Source organism: Camelus bactrianus, chromosome 27 (assembly GCF_048773025.1).
Source record: "Camelus bactrianus isolate YW-2024 breed Bactrian camel chromosome 27, ASM4877302v1, whole genome shotgun sequence".
NCBI lineage: Eukaryota > Metazoa > Chordata > Mammalia > Artiodactyla > Camelidae > Camelus > Camelus bactrianus.
Genome location: NC_133565.1, coordinates 16,116,381 through 16,143,223, shown reverse-complemented (window position 1 = coordinate 16,143,223; position 26,843 = coordinate 16,116,381). Strand labels below are relative to the sequence as shown.

At 44.6% G+C, this 26,843-nt stretch overlaps 1 protein-coding gene across 4 annotated transcripts in view; it reads right to left on the bottom strand.

Annotated features, from left to right (window-relative positions):
• ADAMTS17 (ADAM metallopeptidase with thrombospondin type 1 motif 17) overlaps nucleotides 1–26,843 on the bottom strand; it is a 302,738-nt gene that overhangs the window by 102,678 nt on the left and 173,217 nt on the right. For 2 of the 4 annotated variants that reach the window (XM_074353935.1, XM_074353937.1), the window contains exons 11-12: nucleotides 12,317–12,421; nucleotides 11,124–11,269 (exon numbers count right to left, since the gene is read on the bottom strand). In XM_074353935.1, the coding sequence (XP_074210036.1) occupies nucleotides 11,124–11,269; nucleotides 12,317–12,421 (251 nt within the window). The remainder of the gene's footprint in view (nucleotides 1–11,123; nucleotides 11,270–12,316; nucleotides 12,422–26,843) is intronic. The other 2 variants (XM_074353936.1, XM_074353938.1) reach the window with 1 other exon arrangement.

Sequence of the window (26,843 nt, the reverse complement as noted above, 5' to 3'; positions counted from 1 at the left end):
TGGGATTACAAGCACATAATTTCATTTCCCCCAGTCTTAGAAGGTGGGATGCCTTCCTTTCTGATGCTCAGGGTGTGACCCTGGGTCGGGACCCTGATGCATCCCTGCTTCTAAGATCTGCTCACCTTCTCATACTTCTTGTGTTCTGACAGAGCTGGCTTGTCACACGAGATCACCGGAGCCTTTTCTCCCACCCCCTACTTCCCAGCCTGCCCTACACAAGCCTCCTGACGGGTACCAGAATTGGCATTAGAGACAAACTCTCTGCCTTGCAGTCTTTTAGCGAAAACTTCCATCGACAGTGACACAAATTATGGCAGGAAAGGACAAGCTTAGGAAGCTGCATTAAAAACATGGATGGTCCCCAAAGCCTTGATGTCAGCTGGCAAGAAACAAAAATTCCAATAGCTGTAAAGCCCAAGACTAGAGGAAAAAAACAGAGGGCGGGGGACTCTCTTGCCAGTATTTTTGGACAGTGAATAAACCAGCTGCAGGAGACGGGAAAGGAGCCAGGAATATAAAGTGAAGGGGGTGGGGAGAGGGTGGTGGGAGCCTTCCAAGTCCAAGATGTACGTAGCGGTGAGATTTGGACATCCTTGGGAAATTTCAAGGCAGCGAGCCTGGTGATTTAAGGAGTGAGCCGGGGAGAGGACGCTGTTTTGGTCAGTGCTTGGCTCCGGGGCCTCCATCAGCTGTGCTTTGTAACAATCACCACATCAGGCCATTCTGCAAAAGCAGGCTGACAACTGCAGCCTGGACTTCATAAAAGCTTGTCTGCCTCCTGCATCTCCGCAGGAAGCACCGGGACCACTGCGAAGCAACCCCCCGCCCCTCAAGGCCAGCCCCTTCTCCTCCCATTCCTCTGGGCGGTTCTCGAAGGTGAGAAACCTTGCAGAAAACTACAGGGGAAAGAGAGCCTGTCACTTCTGTTCAGAAAAGGAAATGCAGCTACGCAGTTATTGTGAAAGACTGGACTGAAAGAAAGACTACCAAGGCGTAAATACTATAGGAGCTAAAACATCTTGTTCCTCTCACTCGGAATAAACAAGGCTGGATGCTCTTGAGAGGGCACCGAACACCTCTAGCTGTGAGCACAGCCTCGCTGGGGCAGGGCGGGCACCGGCAGAGATGGCCCTGATGCGCAGGGGGACCCGGCCCCCATCCCTGGCTGCTCACAGCCTGTGGGCCTCGGGGAGGCAAAATCCACAAGGGAAGGGGTCTACCTGGTAACCCACCTTCCTGGCATAATAAATTACAATCACCTTTGTGTTTAAGAGGAAAAGACAATATTAGGTGTGTGTTTTGAGGCACTGGAGAAGCAGAGGGATGGCATTCTCTCAGACGCATGTGTCCAGACGGGAAGGTGGTCAGGCACGTGTTTCGGGGACTGGTCTGCTGCAGGCATGGAGGGAGGATGGGGCCCAGAAGGTGTGGCTTTCCTGGAGCTCAGAGGCCAGAGGGGGAGGACGCAGTGAAAACAAGTGAGCAAATCCATGTGAGTAATCACAAACCATCCTGATACCTGTAACGTTAGGGCACAGAGAGAGAGTGGGGAGCAGGCATCTGCCGCTGGCCAGGGGCTCAGGGGAGGAGGCCTGTCCCAGGAGGAGACACAAAGAGGGGAAGAAGCACCGACCAAGGTCTGGAGGCGGGAGCATTGTGTCTGGGAACAGAAAGGAGGTTCAGTGGGTTGAATGAGGGGAAGATAAACCTACCCAGAACCTGCAAATGTGACCAGGTAGACATAATTAAGGATCTCTTAATGATGAGATGAAATCAGCCTGGATTAGGGTGGGCCCTAGACCCCATGGCAAATGTCCTGGGAAGAGGAGAGAGGGTGTAAGGGCACAGAGAAGACACCAGTGAGGAAGGAGGCGGAGGCGGGAGCGGTCAGTCTATGGGGCAGAGGTGGCCGCAGCCACCAGAAGCCAGTAGACAGGCAAGGAACGGATTCTCCTTCAGAGTTTCAAGGAGGAACCAGTCCTGTGAAATCTTGATTTCAGACTTCTGGTTTCCAGAATGGTGAGAGGACACACTTCTGTTGTTTTATGACACCACGTTGTGGTACTTTATTACAGCAGCCACAGGGAGCTCATTCAGAAGCCATGGTCACACCTGCTCAGCACTGACAACATCTTATTCTTGCAAGGGTTGCCATCACCTGAACACAATCCCACTGCTGACCATCTTGTTCTGGCTCTGAAGCCTGGCTCCTACGATACCACGCCAGCACCCTCTAATGGGGGAAACTGAGGCCCAGAGAGAGAAGGGTCTTTCTTGAGGTCACATGACCAATAACCAACCAAGCCAAGCCCAAATCTCTGCACCGTGATTCCAATCCCAGAGCTCTCTTCCTGGGCCCAGAGGTGGAACTACTGGAACTTCATCACAGAGCAATGGAAAAACTGAAACCACGATTAATTTCTTACCACTTAGCTAAATAGGTTATCTAATCACCTACGGTGGCTAATTTTATGTGTTGACTGGCCACGGGTGCCCAGACTGTAAGTTATTTCTGGGTGTGTCTGGGAGGGTGTTTCTGGAGGAGATTAGCATCTGGATGGGTGGACTCCTAAAGCAGGCACCCTCCCCAGTGTGGGTGGGTCCCTTCCAACCTGCCCAGGACCTGAAGAGAACAAAAGGCAGAAGGAGGCCTCTCTGTTTGAGCTGGGACGTCTCGTCTCATCTCCTCTGGCCCTTGGACTGGGCACAGCTTGGACATTCATCCCCTGGGCTCCCCTGGTTCTCAGGCCTTCAGACTCAGACTGCATCATACATGGGCCTCCAGCGGGTGTGGTGGGGCTTCTCAGCCTTCATAACCACGTGACCCGATTCCTTATAATAGTTCGTGTATCTTTAAATCCTATAAATCCTAACACACCACCTACACTTTCCATTGAGAATTCACTTCTAAAAGATTAAATACCCGAGGCGACGGAGAAGATGGCGGAGTAGAAGGACGCTCGCAGGTCACCCTCTCCCACGGATACACCAAGACCCACATCTGCAGACTCACTCAGCCAACCAGAGCACCTGTGGAGCTCCGACAGAACATCGCCCTCTTCAAAAGATAAGGACGCCAAAAATCTGGTAGGAGAAAAGGAAAAAAGAAAGAACAAAAGGCAAAGCAGCGCGGGGCGGGTCCCGCGGGGAGGGAGCGGCAAAGGAGGACTGGCACTCGCTTGCTGGGTCTCCCCTCTCCAACTGAGAGGCCAGCGGGACGGAGGGGGAGCCTCCGAGGCTCGGATCTGTACAGAGCAGCCCTTGACTAACAGAACTAAGTTAAACGGGCACAGAGCGTACCCCCGACACCCAGCCTGAGACGCGGGCCGGCAGCGGCGGGCAGGGCCAGGCTGCACAAGCGGGGGGGGGGGGGGCGGCTGCACAGAGGCAGCCCCGGGGGACTGCAAGGGGCTGCACGCTGTGACTGTGGGTGCACAGGGCAGAACAACCTGGGCCCTCCATAAAACAGCAAGGTTGATGTGCTCTCGGGGGAAGGGTGCACACCCCCATCTCTGAAAACCCGCGGAAAGTTTTCGGTGGAAGAGAGGCGGGGCTCAGGCACAGCCGCCATATCCTCCGCGCTGAGCACTCAGGCGGGGGCGGGTGCGAAACCTGCATCCGCACCGAAGGGCTTAGCAGCCTCAAAGGCCAGACTGAGACTGGCCTGCAGCCCGGGGCAGATAGGATCCTTCCATCCTGGTCCCTCAGAGAACTTGCTCCACAAAGACAAACAAGGAGCTGGGTTTTGGCTCGGAGCAGGGACAGGTCTGCCCCGAGCCCACCTACGGAGCGCCGACCAGGGCGGAGCGCGCAGCCGCACAGAGAGCGGAACTACCGGCGGCGCAGGTAGAGGGAGAGCGCCCCCCCCCCCCCCCCGCCTTTCGGGCAGGAACACAGCCCCTGACCGAGGTGCTGGGAGGGGGCACGACCCGCCCTCCTACCCGGCCAGTCTGCAACATCTGACTGCGGCATCCGGAGGGGCAGCGACCCGCCCGCCCACAGCAGAGAGCTGCACCTGACCCAGTGTTAGGAGGAGGTGCGATCTGCTTGCCGACAGGTGCTGGGAGCAGCACAGAAGAGGGCGCCAACGGAGGGCCTCTGAAAACAGCAAGCTGAGCTTCCAAAACAGGACGAAGACAGAAAGACTTCACATTAAAAGCACACAGACTCCAGGAGAACACCGACAACCCCCCCCCCCCCTTTTTTTTAAATCTGTTTTTACCTGTTCTATTTTCTATTACTCTCTTAATTTTTACTTCTTAATTCATTTCTATTTCTCTTGGGTTTTTATGTCCTGCTATTGATTAGACACAGGTTTCAAATACATCTATTCATCCCCCCCCCCCTTTTTTTGTAAAGGTTTTAAAAGGACGTCTCAACCCGATTAATACTCTGCTTCAACTCACTCTTCTATTATTCATTATACACTGTTTTCAAACCCTCTTTCTCCCTTCTTTTAAAATTCTTTCTCTCTCTCTATTTTTTTTTCTTTTTTTCCTAAGTTCTATTCCTAAATAGGCATTAGATAGATAAAATCCTTAAGGACCAAAATAAACAACTGATACTCCATAAACCACAGTGCCAAAGAGGTATGAGCAAGATGAAGAAGCAGAGAAACCTTCCCCAATTAAAAGAACAAGAGAAATCCCCTGAAAGAAAGATCAACGAAATAGACATCGATAGCCTACTAGATCAAGATTTCAAAAAAGGAGTGATTGAATTGCTGAAGGAATTAAAAGAGATAGTGTTTAGAAATATAAAATATGCCAAAAATGAAATTGAAGCTATAAAGAAGAGCCAAGTAGAATGGTTAAACTCATTGAGAGAGATGAGGAATGATCTAACAGCTGTGCAAAGCCGACTAGATAATGCAGAGGAACGAATTAGTGATCTAGAAGACAGGGCAATAGAAAGCACCCATTCAGAAGAACTACAAGAGAAGCAAATAAAAAATAATGAAAATAGCATAAGGGACCTATGGGATAATATAAAGCGTCCCAATCTTCGCATAATAGGGGTCCCAGAAGGAGAAGAAAGATCAAAGGGGATTGAAAAGGTTTTTGAAGAAATCATGACTGAAAACTTCCCAAACTTAAAGAAGGAATCAGGTATCCAAGTACAGGAAGCTCAGAGGGTCCCAAACAGGAAGAACCCAAATAGACCCACACCAAGACATATAATCAAGATGGCCAGAGTCAAGGATAAAGAAATGATTCTAAAGGCATCAAGAGAAAAGCAAAGAGTAAGTTACAAGGGAACCCCCATAAGGCTCTCAGCTGATTTCTCTACACAAACACTACAGGCCAGAAGGGAGTGGCAAGATATATTCAAAGCCCTGAATGAAAAAAAAGATGCAGCCTAGGATCCTTTATCCAGCAAGGCTATCCTTGAGGATAGAAGGAGAAATAGAGTTTCACAGACAAAAAAAAGCTGCAGGAGTTTAGCAACACTAAGCCCATGCTAAAAGAAATATTGAAAGGGCTACTCTAAATAGAAAAGCAGCAGGATGCTACAGAAATGAGAAACGCACAACTGGGAAGGTGATAACTCATGAATTACAAATAAAGTAAACATGAAATTATAAAAGAAGACATACAAATCACTGAGAGTGGGAGAGAGAGGCAGGGAAATATAGAATATTTTTTTCTTTTTTAATTTTTTTTAACAGTAGGATGGGTTTGAGATCATGTTACTATCAGTTTAATAAAAACAGTTATAGTAATGGGTTGATAGATTTACAAAAAAGGGTAACCACAAGCCAAAAATTTACAAAGGAGTCACAAAAATTAAATAAAATCCATGATAATACAAAGGAAAATTACCAAACCACAAAAGGAAGAAGAAAGGAACAAAGAGGATATACCAATTCAACTGCAAAGATAAGTTCAAAATGGCAATAAACACACATCTATCATTAATTACTGTAAATGTTAATGGACTAAATGCTCCAGTCAAAAGACACAGAGTGGCAGACTGGATAATAAAGCAAGAACCTTCAATATGCTGCATACAAGAGACCCACTTTAGGGAGAAGGACACATATAGATTGAGAGTGAAAGGATGGAAAAGGATATTCCATGCAAATGGAAAAGCCAAAAAAGCAGGTGTTGCAGTACTGATTTCAGACAAAATAGACTTTAAAACAAAGGCCATAAAGAAAGATAAAGAAGGACATTTTATAATGATTAAAGGAGTGATACATGATGAGGATATTACACTCGTTAATATATATGCACCCAATATAGGAGCACCTAAGTACATACAAGAATTACTAACAGAGATAAAGGGGGATATTGATGGGAATACAATCATAGTTGGAGATTTTAACACTGCATTAACATCACTAGACAGATCTTCCAGACAGAAAATAAACAAGGCAACAGAGAAATTAAATACTACAATAGAAAAACTAGATTTGGTGGATATTTTCAGAACATTACACCCCCCAAAAATAGGATATACATTCTTTTCAAGTGCACATGGAACATTTTCCAGGATCGATCATGTACTTGGGCACAAAAGAAACCTCAACAATTTTAAGAAGATAGAAATTATCTCAAGCATCTTTACTGACCACAATGCCATGAAACTGGAAATCAACAACAGAGAAACAAAGGAGAAAAAAAGGAAGGCATGGAGATTAAACAATATGTTATTGAAAAAACAATGGATCAATGAGGAAATCAAAGCTGAAATTAAAAAATACCTTGAGACAAATGATAATGAAAACACAACCACTTAAAACCTATGGGACACAGCAAAAGCAGTGCTAAGAGGGAAGTTTATAGCGATACAGGCCTTCCTCAAAAAAGAAGAACAATCTCAAAGAAACAATTTAACCCACCACCTGACTGAATTAGAAAAAGAAGAACAAAAAGCCCAAAAAGCAGCAGAAGGAAGGAAATAATAAAGATCAGAGAGGAATTAAATACAATAGAGATTAACAAGACCATAGAAAAAATCAACCAAACCAAAAGCTGGTTTTTTGAAAAAGTAAATAAAATCGACAAACCTCTGGCCAAACTCACAAAGAAGAAAAAAGAGAGAGCACAAATTAGCAAAATAAGAAAGGAAAATGGAGAAATTACAACAAACAAAATAGAAATACAGAATATCATATGAGAATATTATGAAAAACTATATGGAACCAAACTGGATAACCTAGAGGAGATGGACAAGTTTCTGGAAACATACTGTCCACCAAAACTGAATCAAGAAGAATCTGAACACTTGAACAATCCGATCACTAGAAAGGAAATAGAAATAGCAATTAAAAACCTCCCTACAAATAAAAGTCCAGGACCGGACGGCTTCATCGGGGAATTCTACCAAACATACAAAGAAGAACTCATACCAGTCCTTCTCAAACTCTTCCAGACAACTGAAAAGGAGGGAATACTCCCAAACTCATTCTGTGAAGCCACCATCACCCTGATACCAAAACCAGGCAAAGACACTACAAAAAAAGAGAATTATAGGCCAATATCACTGATGAACATAGACACCAAAATCCTCACCAAAATTTTAGCAAATAGAATCCAACAACACATAAAAAAGATTATACATCATGACCAAGTGGGGTTCATCCCAGGGACACAAGGCTGGTTCAACATACGCAAATCAATCAGTGTAATACATCACATCAACAAGAGAAAGGACAAAAACCACATGATCATCTCAATCGATGCAGAAAAAGCATTTGATAAAATTCAACACCCATTTATGATAAAAACTCTCGCCAAAGTGGGTATAGAGGGAACATATCTCAACATAATAAAAGCTATATATGACAAACCTACAGCCAGCATAGTACTCAACGGTGAAAAACTCAAAAGCTTCCCACTAAAATCTGGGACAAGACAAGGATGCCCACTATCACCACTCCTATTCAACATAGTCCTGGAAGTACTAGCCACAGCAGTCAGGCAAGATAAAGAAATAAAAGGGATCCAAATTGGAAAAGAAGAGGTAAAAGTGTCATTATATGCTGATGACATGTTACTATATATAGAAAACCCTAAAAGGTCCACACAAAAGCTACTAGAGCTGATTGAAGAATTCAGCAAGGTAGCAGGTTACAAAATTAACGTTCAAAAATCAGTTGCATTACTTTACACTAACAATAAATCAACAGAAGAAGAAAGTAAAGAAACAATCCCCTTTAAAATAGCACCCAAAGTAATAAAATATCTGGGAATAAATCTAACCAAAGAGGTGAAAGAATTATACACAGAAAACTATAAACCATTAATGAAGGAAATTAAAGAAGACTTTAAAAAATGGAAAGATATTCCATGCTCTTGGATTGGAAGAATCAATATTGTTAAAATGGTCACACTGCCCAAGGCAATCTACAGATTTAATGCAATCCCTATCCAATTACCCAGGACATATTTCACAGAACTAGAACAAATCATAATAAAATTCATATGGAACCATCAAAGACCTAGAATTGCCAAAGTATTACTGAAGAGAAAGAAAGAGGCTGGAGGAATAACTCTCCCAGACTTCAGGCAATACTATAGAGCTACAGTCATCAAGACAGCATGGTATTGGTACCAAAACAGACATATAGACCAATGGAACAGAATAGAGAGCCCAGAAATGAACCCACAAACTTTTGGTCAACTCATCTTTGACAAAGGAGGCAAGAATATACATTGGAATAAAGACAGTCTCTTCAGCAAATGGTGTTGGGGAAACTGGACAGCAGCATGTAAAACAATGAAGCTAGAACACTCCCTTACACCATATACAAAAATCAACTCAAAATGGATTAAAGACTTAAACATAAGACAAGATACAATAAACCTCCTAGAGGAAAACATAGGCAAAACATTATCTGACATACATTTCAAAAATTTTCTCCTAGAAGAAATAAAAGCAAGAATAAACAAATGGGACCTAATGAAACTTACAAGCTTCTGCACAGCAAAGGAAACCAGAAATAAAACAAGAAGAAAACCTACGGAATGGGAGAAAATTTTTGCAAGTGAAACCGACAAAGGCTTGATCTCCAGAATATATAAGCAGCTCATACGACTCAATAAGAAAAAAATAAACAACCCAATCCAAAAATGGGCAGAAGACCTAAACAAGCAATTCTCCCAAGGAAGACATACAAATGATCAAAAAGCACATGAAAAAATGCTCAATATCACTAATTATCAGAGAAATGCAAATCAAAACTACAATGAGGTATCACCTCACACCAGTCAGAATGGCCGTCATTCAAAAATCCACAAATGACAAATGCTGGAGAGGCTGTGGAGAAAGGGGAACCCTCCTACATTGCTGGTGGGAATGCAGTTTGGTGCAGCCACTATGGAAAACAGTGTGGAGATTCCTCAAAAGACTAGGAATAGACTTACCATATGACCCAGGAATCCCACTCCTGGGCTTGTATCCAGAAGGAAATCTACTTCAGGATGACAGTGTACCCCAATGTTCATAGCTGCACTATTTACAATAGCCAAAACATGGAAACAGCCTAAATGTCCATCAACAGGTGACTGGATAAAGAAGAGGTGGTATATTTATACAATGGAATACTACTCAGCCATAAAAACCGACAACATAATGCCATTTGCAGCAACATGGATGCTCCTGGAGAATGTCATTCTAAGTGAAGTAAGCCAGAAAGAGAAAGAAAAATACCATATGAGATCACTCATATGTGGAATCTAAAATACAAGAACAAAAACAAACAAACAAAAACAAAGCATAAATACAGGACAGAAATAGACTCACAGAAAGAGAATACAGACTTGTGGTTACCAGTGGGGTGGAGGGTGGGAAGGGATAGACTGGGATTTCAAAATTGTAGAATAGACTACACTGTATAGCACAGGGAAATATACACAAAATGTTATGATAACTCACAGAGAAAAAAATGTGACAATGAGTGTGTATATGTCCATGAATAACTGAAAAATTGTGCTGAACGCTGGAATTTGACACAACATTGTAAAATGATTATAAATCAATAAAAAATGTTAAAAGAAAAAAAAGATTAAATACCCACCCACGAGGTGTCAGCCACTCTGCTGGGTGCTGGAGGGAAACGTTTTAATAAGACACAATACATAGTGCCAATTCTTAGAGCACTGTCAGCAAACACGGTGTTCTTGGCCTTGACTAAATTGTGAGCCTGCATTTTCCTTTAATCCGGAGGTTCTTAACCTTGGCTGGGCATTGGAATTTGTCTGGGGAGATTCGACACCTCTGATTCCTGGGTGCCACCCCTGGAGTTTGTGATTTAACTGGTCTGGGATATAGCTGAGGCATCAGCATTTTAAAACACAAGATGGGTTTGCGAATTATTCATCAATACGAGTTAATTGTGGATAGAAATCATTTCCTTTTAGTCAATTTATAATTCACTCATTTTCAAAATTAACGTGGTGTGGCTGATAGCACACAAGATGTAAAAAGAGATTATTCTAAGAAATGTCGAAAATGGGGAATTTCAGGAGACGAAGAGAAAAAAAAATCTGTGATAAAGAAATTATTACAATTGGGCATAAGATCTAGCCCTGAGTTTTTTGGAGCAAATGTGTAAAGGTGAACAAGGGTCATGGTGTCATCACAATCAATTAAAACAAAAAAAGCCTATGGTGAAAAAAAGCAAAAAACTATGCTCTGCCTAACATTTCTAACAGGACAGGTGAAAGATACTTGGATAAAAGAGAATGGAACCCACAAATGCTTGTGACTCATCAACCGCCAGCCTGCGCCCAAACCAGCTCATTTGAAGGTCAGTTTCATTTTCCTGATGGTCTGCAGGCTGCCCTGGGCTGACTCTCATCTAAGGCTGCTGTGAATCAGGACAGGAGGAACTGTCATGCAGCCGTCTCGGGAAACCAGTCTCCCAAGGCCCACGCAAGGAAGAGGAAGGAGCCAGCTCCCTGCATCACTTACCGCGTCTGTTACAGAACGAGGTCTGTTTAAGCCGAGATGCTTGGATGCACACCAGGCCCCTGCGCTGGACCTGTGGTTCAAGTTCACTTTCCCTCCACTCAAGAGTCTCAGTGGGAGACAGAGACTGCTTTACTAAGGCAGTGAGAGCCGCAGTTTGGACACCCCAATGGATCGAGGCTCCCTGGAGAAGGGGGACTTACGGAGGGTTGTCGCATTTCCTCTGCCGGAAGCGGGCTCCCGTTCCGCACGTGCGGCTGCACATGCTCCAGGCGCCCCACAGGCTCCAGTCTCCGTCCACGTGCTCCGGGATGGGCGTCTTGCTCACGCACTCCCCCGCGCGGCACCACTGAAACACAGCAGGGCGGCCGGGGGGGCACTCAGCTCCGCGGCAAACCTGCTCACCCGCCCGCTCGTAGCTGCGATTCCCTCCATGCGAAAAATCGCCGTGCCGCCCAAACCTGATTTTTGTAATTTACACAAAAGTAGACTATTTCAGGGTGTGCCAGTTTGCTCACTCCGGCGACATTCGTTACATACCAACCTGACATCTCTGTCCCTCTGGGGTTTGGATTTTGCCCTAAACTTCCACATGGATGTGCTCAATGGAGAGTCTCTAAATTCCAAGAAAAAGGATTCATCCACATGGCTCATGGAGAGACCTGATCTTCTGCAAACTGTTTAATGTGAGTCTCTCTCTGGAAGGCAGTATTTCCTGGCTCTGCAGTTTTGAACTTCAGGGTTGAGTTTGTTCCCTGGAGATGACACAGCTGGCTCCATGTGGGGGAACCTTGCCCTTGCTGTGTATAAGAGAAAGCCAGTCCTCTAAAACAAGTTCCCAGTGTGTGTGGCACAAACCCTGGGGCAGGAGACGTGATTCAGTGGTTCCCAATCACAGCATCTCTCTCAACCCTTAAAGACTAAAGACAAAAGTCTTGGACTGTGGCTGTTGGCTCTGAACACCTCTTCAAACACTAGCCAAACTCTCTTGTTAGTGAAGAGCACGCCAAAGGCTCACTCTCTCAACCTCTAGCTAGAATTGGATAGCAGTGTTCTCATTAAAATTGTTTTATGATACCTTTTGTGTACGTTAAAGATCCTGTTTCTCCATTTATGATCCACTGATACAAAAGTTTCAAGTAAATTCACATATGTAACAAAAGGAGTTAATTTAACAAAAATATTAACTCAATGATTCTTATATCTTATAAGAAAAAAAGGAGAGAGGTGATATAGGTGTCACTCTGTGCCCGGAGTGGGCTCCCCAAGCATTTCTGGGGTGGCCCAGGGGGCGCTTCAGGGGCTCCTGATTGCAGTGCAGACCACCTTTCAGGAGAGGTGCCCAACGCCCAGGGGACATGGGCTGCCTGCTGGGGACAGTGGGAAGCGAGGTTACCTTGTCTGCCCCACACTCTGTGCCGTCCAGGGGAGGGTCCAGTTTGGTCTTGCAGGACGTATCTCCTTCCACCAGGCACCACAGTCCAGCGCACATCAGATGCTGCTGACAAGGGAAGGAGCGTAACTGCCAAGAACCCCGCACACAGGTTACAGTGGGGTTGGAAGGTGGGGCCCAAAGACCGGTGTGGGATTTGAAACATGAGAGGAAGAAAGGAGGGTCATGAATCTGGATGTCATAAAAAAAAAACACATGCATCATGTCAACTAGTCTATTCAGCTCAGCAAAATTCCGTGCATTTACTCCTAGAAGCCCTGTGCCACGGGGATTTGGCTCAGCGGTTCCAGCATTAGCTATTGAGGGCTTAGGAGGTGTCCAAGGCAGGTTGCAGCCGGGGAGCCATTAATAAGCAGACAGCTGCCATTTACTGTAGGGACGTACAAGGTGGCTTCCCAGAGGTCGTACAGAGCACGTGGGAAAGACCCTCACCACCCGAGCCACCTCAGGGAGTGCTTGCTCTGGAGCTGAGGCTGGGGCAGCTTTACGCAGCCTCCGAAGTGAGAGCCCCCCATGGGGTTAAAGGGGCTCAATCCTCCCTGGGGCCACCTGCCTTCTAGCTCAGTTGAGCTACTCAATTTCTTTTCTTTCTTTTTTTTTGCAAGAAATGTAAACTTCTATTGAATTCCCTTGGAAAGTACCACGGGGATCGTTCATCTCATTCAACCAACTCTCTGAAAATCCCCTTTCACCACCTTCCTTTCCTCTATTTCTTATGTGGCTCAACAGACACGCCACCCTTGACCTCTGTCCTCTGTTCTCTCAGTTCTCCCTCAACCAGCTCAACCAGTACCAGCCCAGCCCCCTCTCTTCTCGGCCTCTTGTCAGTTTATTTCTGTCTCCAGACACTCTCGGCATCTTCGAAGGTGGATCGAGGTGTTGCTCTGGGTATCTCTGATTTCTCCTCCCTGTCTCTCATCCTGCTCAGCACAGTGGACACGAGGCTGGACCACTGCCACAGCAGCAAAGCCTCCTTCTTTAGCCTTAAGGTCAGAGCAAGCATGGAAGGTCGTGATCTCTTATGGTATTTCATCCAGAGAGTTTCTTACCATCCACAATTAAAATAATTCTACTAAAACAGGAATAGGCATTTAAAAACACAGACTTCCATTGGTATTAACAGGAAACTTGGAAATGGGCAAAGTGCTCAGAATGAGACAATGTATCAAAATAACTGGAAGCAGGCGTGACCCGTGTCCTCCCCATCTGCCTCGGTCTCCCCTGCAGCCTCAGGGCAGACACCATCCACGCACACACTGACTGCTGCTTCCCTGGTCTCCCTTCTGGAAGCCGTCCTCTGGCTGGGAAGCAACCTCAACCGCAGGGGTGGGGGCTGGACGCCCATCACTTGGGTGGGATGGCTGTGAGGCAAGTTGCACATGTCTCTCAGAAGGTCCCAGGGCAGCCCAGTTGTCCACAGTCCGCCTGCCCATCAGCGCACCTTTCTCGACACCCCCTTACTTCCTAGCCCCCTCCCAGTGCTTCCTGGGATCACTTCCCAGATAAACTCCTTGCACCCAAATCCTTGCCTCGTGGTCTGAAAATTGAGAACAGATGTATTTCAGGCCCTTTGAAAGATGCAGTACTTCCAGGATGCCAAACCCAATCACGGTGAAAAGGTCTGAGGCGGAGGAGGAGATGTCATCCTCCAGGGCGCAGCCGGGGGACCGCAGTACAGGTCGGGCAGGGGGAGGCCAAGGGTCCCCGTGCACAGCTCAGAGTGGTCCCCGCGGGGCTCACGAGGGTGTGGGGGCTCAGGACAGAGGCCTGCTGTTCCAAGTAATCACAAACACCTGCACAGAGGAGAAGTGCAACTGTGCTGTCCAAAGTCGGAGGATGTTTAGATGCTGAAGAGACAGAAACAAAGGAGAAAAGGGGAGGGAAGGCAGAGCCCGAGGGCTCGACAATGAGTTCAGAGAAGCCCACAGCTCCTTCTCATTTTTCAAGTATGTCGGAGCTGCTCTGTGCCCTTAAAGAAGTTGATGAGTCAAGTGGAATTTTGCGCATTTGGGTTCAGAAAAGCCCCACGTTCCCATCATTGTCTGCCTCTCGACAGAGCGGCAACAAGACGAGAGGCTGGAGCATTGCACCAGCTGGTCCCACAAAGACTGACTGCACTTCGTGAAGTGTTTGATCTTCTGCACTTTGACCCAGGAGCTCTTTCAGAGCGTGGTGTCAGTGTGTGGACACGTGTTCAGGAGCCCAGGCGGACCTGGGAGGACCATTTATGGGGCAGGAATGCTTGAGATTAGGAGACCCAACTGCCCCTTAGGAGAGAGAGGAAGACGGTGGTGCAAACTGTCTATTATGCACGTTATAGACAGTGCTTTCTGATAGCTTTTCTAATCACCAAGGAAAAGGAGAATGAGGTCGGGCAAAGATTTCTTAAACAGAACCCCCAAATTACTAACTAGAAAGGAAAAAAGATTAATGAATTATACTGTATTAAATATTAAAATGAGCTGGGGTGGGGAATCGTTAAAATGAAGAACCTCAAGTTTATCCAAAAACAACTGCGGGAAAGTGAGAGAAGATATTTGCAATACATGGGAGAGAGATTTGTAAGGCATGGAACCAACAAAGGATTTGTATCCAGAATATATACAAAAAAACAAAAAGCCAAAAACTCCTACAGATCAATTATGAAAAAGACCCAATAGAAAAACGGCAAAAGAATATGAAATCGAACATATGTATGTATATGTGTGCCTAAACTATTATGCTGTGCACTAGAAACAGACACAATGTTGTAAACTGATTATACCTGAATTTTAAAAAAATCCAACAAACAAACAAACAAACAAAAACTGGCAAAAGACTTCAACACTTCACAGTAAAGGATATCCAAACATACAGGACTGGGAGAAAATACATGAAAAGGTGCTCAGTTTCTCATCAGAGAAAAGCAAGTTAAAACCAACCAGTTACCTCTTCATACCCACCAAAGTGGCTGGAACAAAAGAGATGGAAGTAAAGTGAGGCTGGATCCCTACCTCACACCTTACACTAAAATAAATGACTGCTGGATTAAGGATTTAAACATAAAAATTAAACCATAAAGGTACGAGAAGAAACCATCAGAATTAGGTTTATTTACAGTTTCAGAGTGGGAATGACTTTTCTAAACATGGCACAAAACCCAGAAGCCTTAAAACGGATTGATGTATTTCACTCTGCACGCACACATACACACTTCTGCCTGACATAAAATGATAAACAAAGTTAAAAAATAAATGAACCGGGGGAAAAAAAGAACATTTACAATTCATATTTCAGCTAAAGGGCCAACTTCCTTAATATGCAAAACTTCTAATAAATTACTTTAAAAAATCAATAATCCAAGATACAAAAGATTTAAGATGACAGATCACAGAAAATTGAACACAACTGGCTTTTTAATATGTGAAGAAGTGGTTCAACTGACTAACAGAGAAATGCCATTCAACCTGCCACAGGCTCATTTCTGAAGCATTCAGACAAGCGCAGATCTGAAAGACTGAGAGTTTTGATTTGCATTTCTCTAATAATTAGCAATATTGAGTGTTTTTTCATGTGCCTGTTAGCCATTTGTATGTCTACTTTGGAAGCATTCTTTTGTTGTTTAGGTCCTCTACACATTTTTTGTTCTTCTTGTTGTTATCATTCTGGAAGTTTAACTTTTGCCAGTCGCATCATTTGCAAGTATTTTCTCCTTCTCTGTAGGTTGTCGTTTTGTTTTGCTTATGGTTTCCTTTGCTGTGCAAAAGCTTGTAAGTTTAATTAGGTCCCATTTGTTTATTTTTGCTTTTATTTCTATTGCTTGGGTAGATGGCCCTAGGAGAACGTTGCTAAGATTTATGTCAAGAATGTTTTGCCTACGTTTTCTTCTAGGAAGTTTTTAGGGAACTCCAATTCAAAAAGGTACATAAACCCCAATGTTCATAGCAGCACTATTTACAATAGCCAAGACATGGAAGTAACTTAAATATCCATTGACAAATGATTGGATAAAGAAGATGGCTTATTCAGGAAACAAAATCCTTCTGAAAAATCACACTGATGACCAAATGTCTTTGGTAGAACTGATCTTTGCTATAATTACTCAGTGCCCAGAGCACATATTGACAGAGAATCGATCAGAGGAATTAAAAGTAGCAAATGTGGCTCTTCCAGAGTGAATTCTTCCTCTCCATCCTCAATGCCACTGCCGTTACAGCCTCTTCCTCTCTGAGCTGGACAACTGCAATAGTTTCTCACAGATCTTGATTGCAATCTTTTTTCATGCTCAACATGCCTGCAAAATCTTCCGAAAACACAGATCTCCATTTAAACCATCCACTCTCCCCCAGGACTCAGTTAAAACCGCAACAGCACAGCCCCACATTATTTAGCTCCTGCCCCCTCCTCTCTCTGCCATCTCCACGGACCCCTGTCCTACCTGCATCTGACATCCCACATCCCACAGACCCTCCGTGCCCCTGCAAAGCCTCCTGCTGCTGCCTCCAGGGCCCTCCCTGGCCCTGGCCCAGGCCCGCCTCTCTGCAGGCTGTTCTACACCCTCCTGGAGACATTAGGGGACCCTGCTGCTTGCCCTCAGAGAGCTCAGGCCAGGGAAGGGACTAGAACTGAAGTAAATGATCTTAACAGAGAGGAAGTAAGTCACCTGCCACATTCTTCAAGGCCAAGTCCAAGAGCCTCACCCTTGAGAAGTCTTTCCTCCTTCTCTCTGTTCCCAATTCGAAGAACCCATCAAGGTTCTAAGAGCGCTCCTAACTGGTCCTCTGGGTAACAGCCCCATGGCTCTCACCTCCTGCGCCTCCATCCTGAACCCCTGGGGGCCAGCGGCCATGTCTTACCACCTCCTCAGATCATTACCACACACCCAGCAGCACATGGTCCAGACCCCAAGAAGACTTGAGCAACTGACTGAATGAACAAATGAGCAAATAAATACATTCACACAGAAAGCAATGCGCCCCTTCAGTACAGTGAGAAAAAAGCTGACATCCTCTGGGCATCCACCCATCCGGGCATCAGGCTAAGTGCTTTACCAGAATTCTCTCATGACCACTCACACCACCCCATGAAACAGAAACTACCACCACACATATTTTGCAGACGAGGAAACAGAATTAAGTGACCCGCCCAAGCCGCAGGGCCGGGACCTGCCCTGACCCCAGAGCACACTCTCACCCATTGGTTATACTGCCTCTCTGTGGGTCCCCAATTTCCTCACTCACTTCCTTCTCCTCTGATCTTGCATCCTGAGTGTTCATCACTGTCTCATATTTGCAGTGGAATGGACTGCTCCGTTCCCTCTGCCCGCTGTGTTCTATCCGCAGGCACTACTAGGGGGCACAAGATTTGGCTTAAGTGACATGTACATGAAACAGCGTGAACACAGATAAAGGTGAAGTTGCTCAAGCCCACAGTCCCCCAGCTGCCCCCAGCAGCAGTCCTGGGATAGCGGGGGGAGCCCCGGCTTCAGTGCAAAGAGCAAGGAAAAAGCAACAGCTCCCGGATTCTAGCAACTGTTCCCTCACTGGCTACATTTAAGGTTCGGTGAAAGTCGTACCATGAACCTTTCCTTAAGGTGTCACCTGACAAAGAAGCTGGAGCCAAGCTTCCCTCCCTGGAGCGCCACGGAAAGACGGGGAAGGTCTGAGTTCTCCAAAGACACCGCTGTTCATGCCTTCAAGGCCTTATCGTTTTCCTCCCTGCGTGGTGTCCCTCTTAGGTGTCTCTGATGGTTATTTTGATCAGAAAGTGTTTGGAAAGCAGCTCTGACTCAAAACAATGCTGAAGGGAATGGTGGTGTAAAAAGCCTCAGAAATATGTTGCTGATCACACAGGCCAAGATGGAGATAAAATAAAATGCTCAGAGCTGGATGAAAAAGTGACTAATCCACATTTTCCACACACACTACTGCAGTTTGAAGCCTTCCCCAGGCTAGCATGCCCGCCCCCTGCTTCTGGAAGGCCGCTCACCCCTTCCATGTTCCTCAAGGTTGCAGAGACTGTCCCCTGGCTGGGGACACCTGGGGCGCATGCTGCTGGGTGAGGGCAGGGCGGGGACACCCAGGCACTCAGCTGGCACGAGGGCCGGGTGAAAATGTAGGATAACACACAACTCGCAAAGGCTGGAGAGCTCTCCAAGGAGGCAGTCTACTGTAAACTTTCAAACACTTCTGGAAAATTGGGGCCATCTGCTGCCAAAGTCCAACAGCTTTCAGAGAGGCTGGGCAGGAAGCTGAGACTGAGGCAGGCAAGACGGCTTTGGACATGGCATCCAACACGACGTCCTACTGAACAGCCCTGTCTGTCTGAGAGGGGCAAGGCGAGGCTCCTGTTTGGCTGGCCACCTGCCCTGGCCAGGTACGCCGGCATTAAAGGGGCAGGTTTCATTTAGATCAGCAGTCCCCAGACCAGGCTGAGTGTGAGAATCGGGGAAGCTGTATACCAAAAAATCCGCTAGCTTATCCCCCAGAGATTCTAACACAGGAGACCTGGAAGGGGGCGCACAGTCTATGGAGTGGGGCCGTTCTCTGGAGGAGATTCTAATGACCTGCCAGGCTGAGAAATGACCAACATCAGAGAAAAAACATGGTTGGTTCCAAGGTGTAATTCTGACACCCTGAGCTTCCTGGACACCACGGGATCTCCATCCATCAAGAGCAGGAGAGTCTCCGTGGGACTTAGGAAAAGGACAGAGAAAGGCTTCCAGCCTAGGGGCTGGGGGGCATGCCAAGAGAGATACTGGACACTAGAGAGCAACTCCTGGGGGTTACAGGCTCCAAAAATGGCAGGACGTTGGGTGAGGACAGCTGAGGGACAGAGGTGGAAAGGGACAAGCCAGTGAGACTATCAGCTAGACAGCATCTCCTCCATCACTGACTCTAGGAAATAAGTTGATGGGGAAAAAATGATATAGCCAACATTTACTGAGCACCTACTATGTGCTAAGTGCACTAATTCATTTGTTACTTAACTCTCATAACCACCCTATGCTGTGTAAGTAGAATTATTTTTCCCATTTTGCAGATTAGAAAACTGAGGCATAGAGAGACTATGTAACATGCTCAAGAGGTAGAAGCAGGTCATGACCCTGAGCAGCATGACTGGAGAACCCACCTTCTGAACCACACCTCCAGGCTGTGCTGAAAAGCCAAGAGAATTCAATGGAAAAGAGCAAAGGAGTGAATGTTAGGTAGAAAAGAATGCATAAGACCCTCTAATGCCTATCACCATTCTAGCCACTGTTACCTTCTTGAAATAATTGGCTTACAGCTTCTGCGCTCGATATTTAAAAAAATAGCATAATATGCAGATCTCAGTCCATTGCGCACGCCCTTGCTCAGGTCAACCAATGAGGCTGGTGTCCATCACTTCCCAGTAGTTTCCTTTCCACATGGGTCATGGGCTTCGGAGCAGCAATTGTGGAATGTGTTGCTGAGATGCAGGAATGGTTGAGGGATGAGTGGTCATTACATAGCATCTTTCCACTGAGAATCTCCAGGAACTAGGGTGTGAGGGGGGACAGATAAACCTCTCCTTAATGCTGAAAAGGGAAGAGGGCTTTGTGATCATTGGCAGAATGTCACCTGATCTCCCCGCTTCTTGTTTCTGTCTCCAGTAGCAATGGCACACTCTTCCCTTCAGCTGACAATACCTATTTCTGGCCTCCTCACCCTCTGTTTCACCTGGCAGAATATCTGAGCTTAAGTAGCTTTCAGGTCTTATTAAATAATGACTTTGCTTTCCAAGTGACTTTGCTGACGGAGACAGGAGGAACTTGTAATCATAAAAAAGGATGGATTGGGCTAATTGTATAAAGTTCATTTCCCCTTTCTCATAAATATTTACCATCCAATGTTTATAACTTTTATGTTTGGACTTTCTTGAAATGCTTGATTGAATTAAAAACATCACATTACCATTGGCTAAAAGAGGAGACAGCTCTATTTGCCAGTAACTTCGGCAACAAATGCCAGGTATTGATGCCAATTTTTTTCTTTTGGTAGTTCATATTTCCACAGACAGCTCTGAGCTGTACAATACCAGCATTCTGCAGACAGACATGAAAGATGCAATGGGGATGGCGTGGGGCTCTCCAGAGCCCTAGAAACAAAAATGGACTGTTTTTAATTTTTCTTCATTCTCGAGTGTACATGTTTAAGAAAGCAGAAATACTGGAAGCTAGGCTGCTCCCAAAGCAATGTTTTCCCAAAGTGATTTACCCTATACCTTTGAGTACAGAAATGGCTTTTAATTTTGAATGGTCTTAGAGAGGCTACGAATTGGGAATGCCAAAAGAACATGCATCTGAAGGAGGTTCCGTGTTGGAAATTTCACCAAAAGAAGAGTAAATGTTCACAGAAAGCCAGCCCTTCCCTCAGGGGGGAGAGGCTGACCGGCCACTGCCCAGCACCTGGCCTTGTGCTCTGAAGCATCTGGTAGAGCCTGGGAACTCCTTCTCAGAGTAATACCGGTCAATGTATAATTATAAAGTACACAGGATTAGCAATGAAACCATTCAAATATAATTCAAAATACAAATCTGTAACATAGTCATACACGTGTTTCCTTGTCAACACATTATGTAAGAAGATCTGGCCCTATGTCTAATAACCATTGTAATTTTGAAGGAGCGGTCAGTGTAAATGATAATTCGAAACTGCTGCTAAAAGTGTCATGTAGTATGAAAAATACCCTAATCACATGACAGTCACAGGTATTGTGAAGACCGCTGTGGCTTATCGCCGACCCTCAGAATTGAAGGAAATACTCATTTCAGTTACAGGTTGGAGAAAAATAAAGATGTGATCTTCTTCCTGTCCCTGTCCACAAATCCTCTGAAACCTATCTGTGGACCCTAGCTAAGAAACCCGGCTTTTACACAACAGCAAAGATGCGTCTATGAGAAACGTCATCCCCTGAGACACTGGCCTCTCCTTCTGCCAAGGATGAGCTTTTGTTCCTCCTAAGAAGCTGCAGCCAAATGAAAACTCCCCACTGTGTAGTCATAGTGGCTACTAGTTTTCTCAAAATATAATCTATCCAGTCTCTTTTCTTCTTATTTTTATGGTCTGTATTCCAGAAAAAGAACAAGAAACTGTTCAACTCATCACCAATGTGTTTCGTGGTTTTATTCCCTTGGCAACGTCCAAGCTGTTACACGTCAGTATTATTTTTTTTTCTGTAATAGGCTTAAAGTTCTAGAAATTTTTAAGACAAAAGATTCACACACATGCACTGGCACATCCCCCCCAACTTGCCTCATTAATGTTTCAGTGCTTTTCTCAATGACTCCCCCCAACAAGGCCCTGCACAGGAATGCAGGCTGAGGGGCTTGCCCAGGACGCTTTCCTCATAGACACAGCCTTGGGAACGTGGACAAAGTTCCCAACTGCCATCCATGCACGAGTGTGGTTTTTAAGAGATTCCTCCAGACTTTTGGAGTTGCAATGCCGTCACAATATTCATTCCCTTAAAACTCCTGGCTACAAGTGTTTTCTTTCTTTTCCAGGGCATCCAGTAGGTATTTTTTCCCTTGTTAAAGGGGACAAAAGGTGATTTGGAATTTTTTGAGAATTCAGCACCACGATTCCCTCTGAAATAACTGGAGACACCTTGAGATGTCATATGATGTCACTGGTGTGATTATCCTTGTGAAGGATTGGACAACTGGTGCTGTCTATTTGGAGATGTGGGAGGGGCACTGGGGTATCAAGGAGACCCACATCTAAATGGACTATGTCACTGACCCTAACAAAATGTAAACTGCAACAATTTTTAAATTATAGTAGAGTCAGTTTATAATGTTATATCAATTTCTGGTGTACAGCATAATGTTTTAGTCATACATATACGTACATATATTTCTTTTCATTATAGGTTACAACAAGATATTGAGTATAGCTCTCTATGCTATACAGTATAAAGCTGTTGTTTATCTATTTTATATACAGTAGCTAGTATCTGCTAATCTCCAACTTCCAATTTATCCCTTCCCACTCTCTTTCCCCTCTGGTAACCATAAGTTTGTTTTCTATGTCTGTGAGTCTGTTTCTGTTTTGTGAATAACTTTATGTCTTTTTTTTTTTCTTAGATTCCATATATGAGTGATATCATATGGTATTTTTCTTTCTGGCTTACTTCATTTAGAATGACTATTAGAATGACTATCTCCAGGTCCATCCATGTTGCTGCAAATGCATTATTTTATTCTTTTTTATGGCTGAGTAGTATTCCATTATATAAATGTACCACAGTTTCTTTATCCAGTCATCTGTCCATGGACATTTAGGTTGTTTCTGTGTCTTGGCTATTGTAAATAGTGCTGCCAAGAGCATTGGGGTGCGTGTATCTTTTTGAATTAAGGTTCCCTCTGCATATATGCCCAGGAGTGGGATTGTTGGATCATATGGTAAATTCATTTTTAGTTTTTTGAGGAGCCTCCATACTGTTTTCCATAATGGCTGCACCAAACTATATTCCCACCAGCAGTGTAGGAGGATTCCCTTTTCTCCACAGTCTCTCCAGCATTTATCATTTGTGGACTTTTTAATGATGGCCATTCTGACTGGTGTGAGGTCATACCTGATTGTAATTTTGATTTGCAATTCTCTGATAATTAGCAATATTGAGCTTTTTTTTTCATGTGCCTATTGGCCATTTATATGTCTTTATTGGAGAATTGCTTGTTTAGGTCTTCTGCCCATTTTTGGATTGGGTTTTTGTTTTTTTGTTATTAAGTTGTATGAGCTATTTATATATTCTGGAAATTAAATCTTCGTCAGTTGCATCATTTGCAAGTATTTTCTCCCATTCCGTAGGCTGTCTTTTTGTTTTGCTTATGGTTGCATCTTAGCAGAATGGAGTGTGAATGACTAATATACAGCACCAATCCATCCTAACATAATCTACTTCTAACACTTAGGAATCAGAAGACTAAACAATGTATGATCACATTTTATTTTCTTTGCTGGTTTATAAGCTATAACTCTATTGTGTTATTTATTGGTTTGAGTTACGGTTGATATTATACATCTTGAACCTATCACTTCATCTTCACATGAAATTATTCCATCTCACATGCAGTATAAAAACCTTATGATAGCATACACTACCGTTTCTCCTTTTCTAGCTTTTATGTGAATATCATTTACTTTTACATGTGTCCTGAACCCCACACTGCTGTGTTAGTTTCAATGGCAAATCTGCAAGAATTTCCCTTTGCTGATGTAAGAAACTGCCATGCACTTTAGCAACTTAAAATAACACAGATTTATTATCTTGTTATCTTATTATCTTGGTTAGAAGTCCAAACTCAGTCTCTCTGGGCTTAAGTCAGGGATACAGCAGGGCCAATTCCTTCTGTAGGCTCTAAGGGGAGAATCTGTTTCCCTGTCCTTTCCAGCTTCCCAAGACTGCCTGCATCCCTCTGTTCGCGGCCCCTTCCCAGCATCACTCCAACCTCTTCTTTCTATTGTCACATCTGTACCCATCCTGACCTCTTGCCTTAGTATGGATCATTTTGATTGCATCAGGCCCACCCAGATTATCCAGGAAATCTCCCCATCTCAAGATCCCTGAAAAATTACACATGCAAAGTACCTTCTACCATAGAAGGGAAAGCTCACAGGGTCTGGACATCCACCACAACTATATTCTTACTTTTTTTGGTAAAACCGTTGTTTAAATGGTCAATGTTCTTTCAAAGACATTTGAGTATATTTCAAAAGATCGTATATTTACTCACATAGTTACTACTTCCAGGGCCCTTCATTCCTTTGGATAGGTCTGTATTTCCATGTATTATCATTTTCTTTCTGCCCGAAAAACTTCTTTTAATATGTCTTTTAGCATGGGTCTACTGGTGCTGAATTTTTTCAGCCTTTATATAACAGAAAAACTCTGTTTCACCTTCAAAAATCAAAGAGATTTTTGCTGGCTGTAGAATTCTAAGGTAACAGGCTTCTTTTCTTTCTGTGCTTAAAAGATGCTTTTCCATGGTGTTTTTGTTTTGGTTTTTGGTTTTGGGGGTTTTTTGCTTGCATTGTTTCTAATGAGAAATATGTTGTCATTTCTACTTTTGTTTATCTCTACATAACTTGTCGTTTTTCCTCTGGCTCTTTTAAGATTTTTCTCTTCATCACCACTTTTAAGCAATTTGATTATGATAAGCTTTGGTCTGGATTTCTTCATGTTTCTCGGGGCTCACTGAGTTCTTGGATCTGTGAGCTCATGGATTTCATCAACTTTGGAAAAATTTTCAGCCATTATTTTTTCAAATATGATTTCAGTCCTCTCTCACCTCCTTTGGGGCATGAATCACATACATCTGAGGTCACCTGAAGTCCTGTAGCTCGGTTTGCTTTCAGTCTCTTCTTGTGTTTCACTTTGCCTAGTTCCCATTGCCTGTCTTCAGCAATCATCCCTCCTGCAAGCTCTCCTTTGCCAGCAGCCTCACGCAGGGTATCTTTCATCTCAGACACTGCAGTCTTCATTCCTGGAAGTCCCATTAGGATTCTCTTTGTATCTCTCCTGTCTCTCCTTAACATGTCCCGTCTGTCTTTCTGTACCTTCTTGAACCTGGAATATGGTCACAATGACTGTTTTAACATCTCTGTCCACTAATTCTGTCATCTCTCTCATTCCTAGGTCAGTTTTGATTGACTTTTCTCCTCATTACGGATGCATTTTCCTGCTCCTTTGAAGGCCTGGTAATTTTTGATTTGATACTAGACATTGTGAATGTTACTTTATTCAGGGCTGGTTTTGCATTTCTGTAACTCCTTCTGAGCTGTGGCTAAGTAACTTGGAAACAGTTTCATCCTTTCAGATTTTGCTTTTCCAGCTTTATTGGGTGGGACCAGATCAGCATTTAGTGTGGGGCTAGTTTTGCCATGCGATTGACACCACTCCCTTCCATGTCCTCCAGCTGATGCTCACGTGAGCCCAGTGACTGTTTCACATGGTTCTCTTCCTGGCCTTGGGTGGTTTCCTCACACACATGCATATTTCTTAGTACTAAGCTGAAGACTCATGGAGACCCTGTGCTGATTTCTGAGGTTCTCCCTTTGTAAAGCTCTTTCTTCTGTGTCACTCTGTCCAGTGAACTCCAGCTGCCTCAGCCTCCCTGTACACCTGGCTCTGTTTCTTTGACTCCAGAAGATTGCTACTTCTTCGCAGCACTCCCCATGTCACAGCCTGGAGTCCGCCCAGGCAGGACAATCAGAGACCTCATTTGTTCACATCTCCCAAGGACCACAGTCCTTCCTGACTTGATGGTCACTGTCCTAAAATCAGTGCCATATGTTTCATCTTATTTCTTAGTTGCTTCAGGTGGGAAGGTATTCCGGTCCCTGTTACTCCATCTGGGCCAAAGACAGATGTTGGGATAAGAAATTTGAAGGCAATGTTGGAACCATGATCATTTCATTACATGACATCCACTTCACTCCTCGAGGGCATTAAAGAATAGTAACAGTTATAAAGATCCATTTGGCACTGGATTACAGGAGCTTCCTGGTTGGTTCCAGATGTCTCTGGCTACCTGAAGGGTACGTATTTTACATAAAGCTTAATTTTTCAGGGCCCTGAGGAATTCAGTATAGAACACTGCTGATCCTAGAAGTGGACACAGACAGACTGGTTCTGTAGCCCCACAAATGGGAGCCAGTGTTATCCAGCAAGGTAATAACAACACACATATCAGCTCAAATGACTGGGTGCTTACTTTGTGACAGACCCAGTTCTCAACGCCTTACGTGTATTAACTCACCAGGAGTCTAAGGTTTTACCCACGAGGGCACTAAGGCACAGAGAGGGAGGGAGGGAGGGATGGAGGGAGAGAGATGACCCCACTAGGAAGCAGCCTGCAGTCCCCCACGACCAGACTCATTGTGCTGTCCTGAGAGGAAGCCACAGGAAAGGTTTGTATGAACCCTTGCAAGACATTTGACAGAGTCTCACATGTGTGTGGGTGAACTGGGTGGAGAAACATGAACTTGGGCTTCGAGAGTCAGTATATGATATGCGGAGAGCTGTAAGGGTTTCTTCAAAGACTGTGAACTTGTCTACAGTGTCATCAGCAGTTGGGTGAAGTCACATAAGAACTTCAATTTGCTCTTAGGCTCATGAATGGACCTCAGAGCAACACATACTTGTTGAGCACCTACTATGTGTCAGGCATTGGCCAAGGCAGCTGGAAAACATTGGTGAGCAGAAGCCAAGATTCCTGCCCTTGAGGGTTTATAACCTAGAATAGGGAGATTATCAAAGCAACAGTCATGTAAACAAGTGAATTCTAGAGCATGTTAAAAGATGGTAAGTTTATGAAAGCAGGGTTTTCCCTTAGGGGATCAGGCGATCTGGGTGCCTCAAGGGTGGATGGGGGAGGGTTACCAGATTCAAATTTTAAATAGGGTGGTCAGGATAGGCTTCCTTGAGAAGGTTACATCTGAAAAAGAAAAGGAACCCCAAAAAA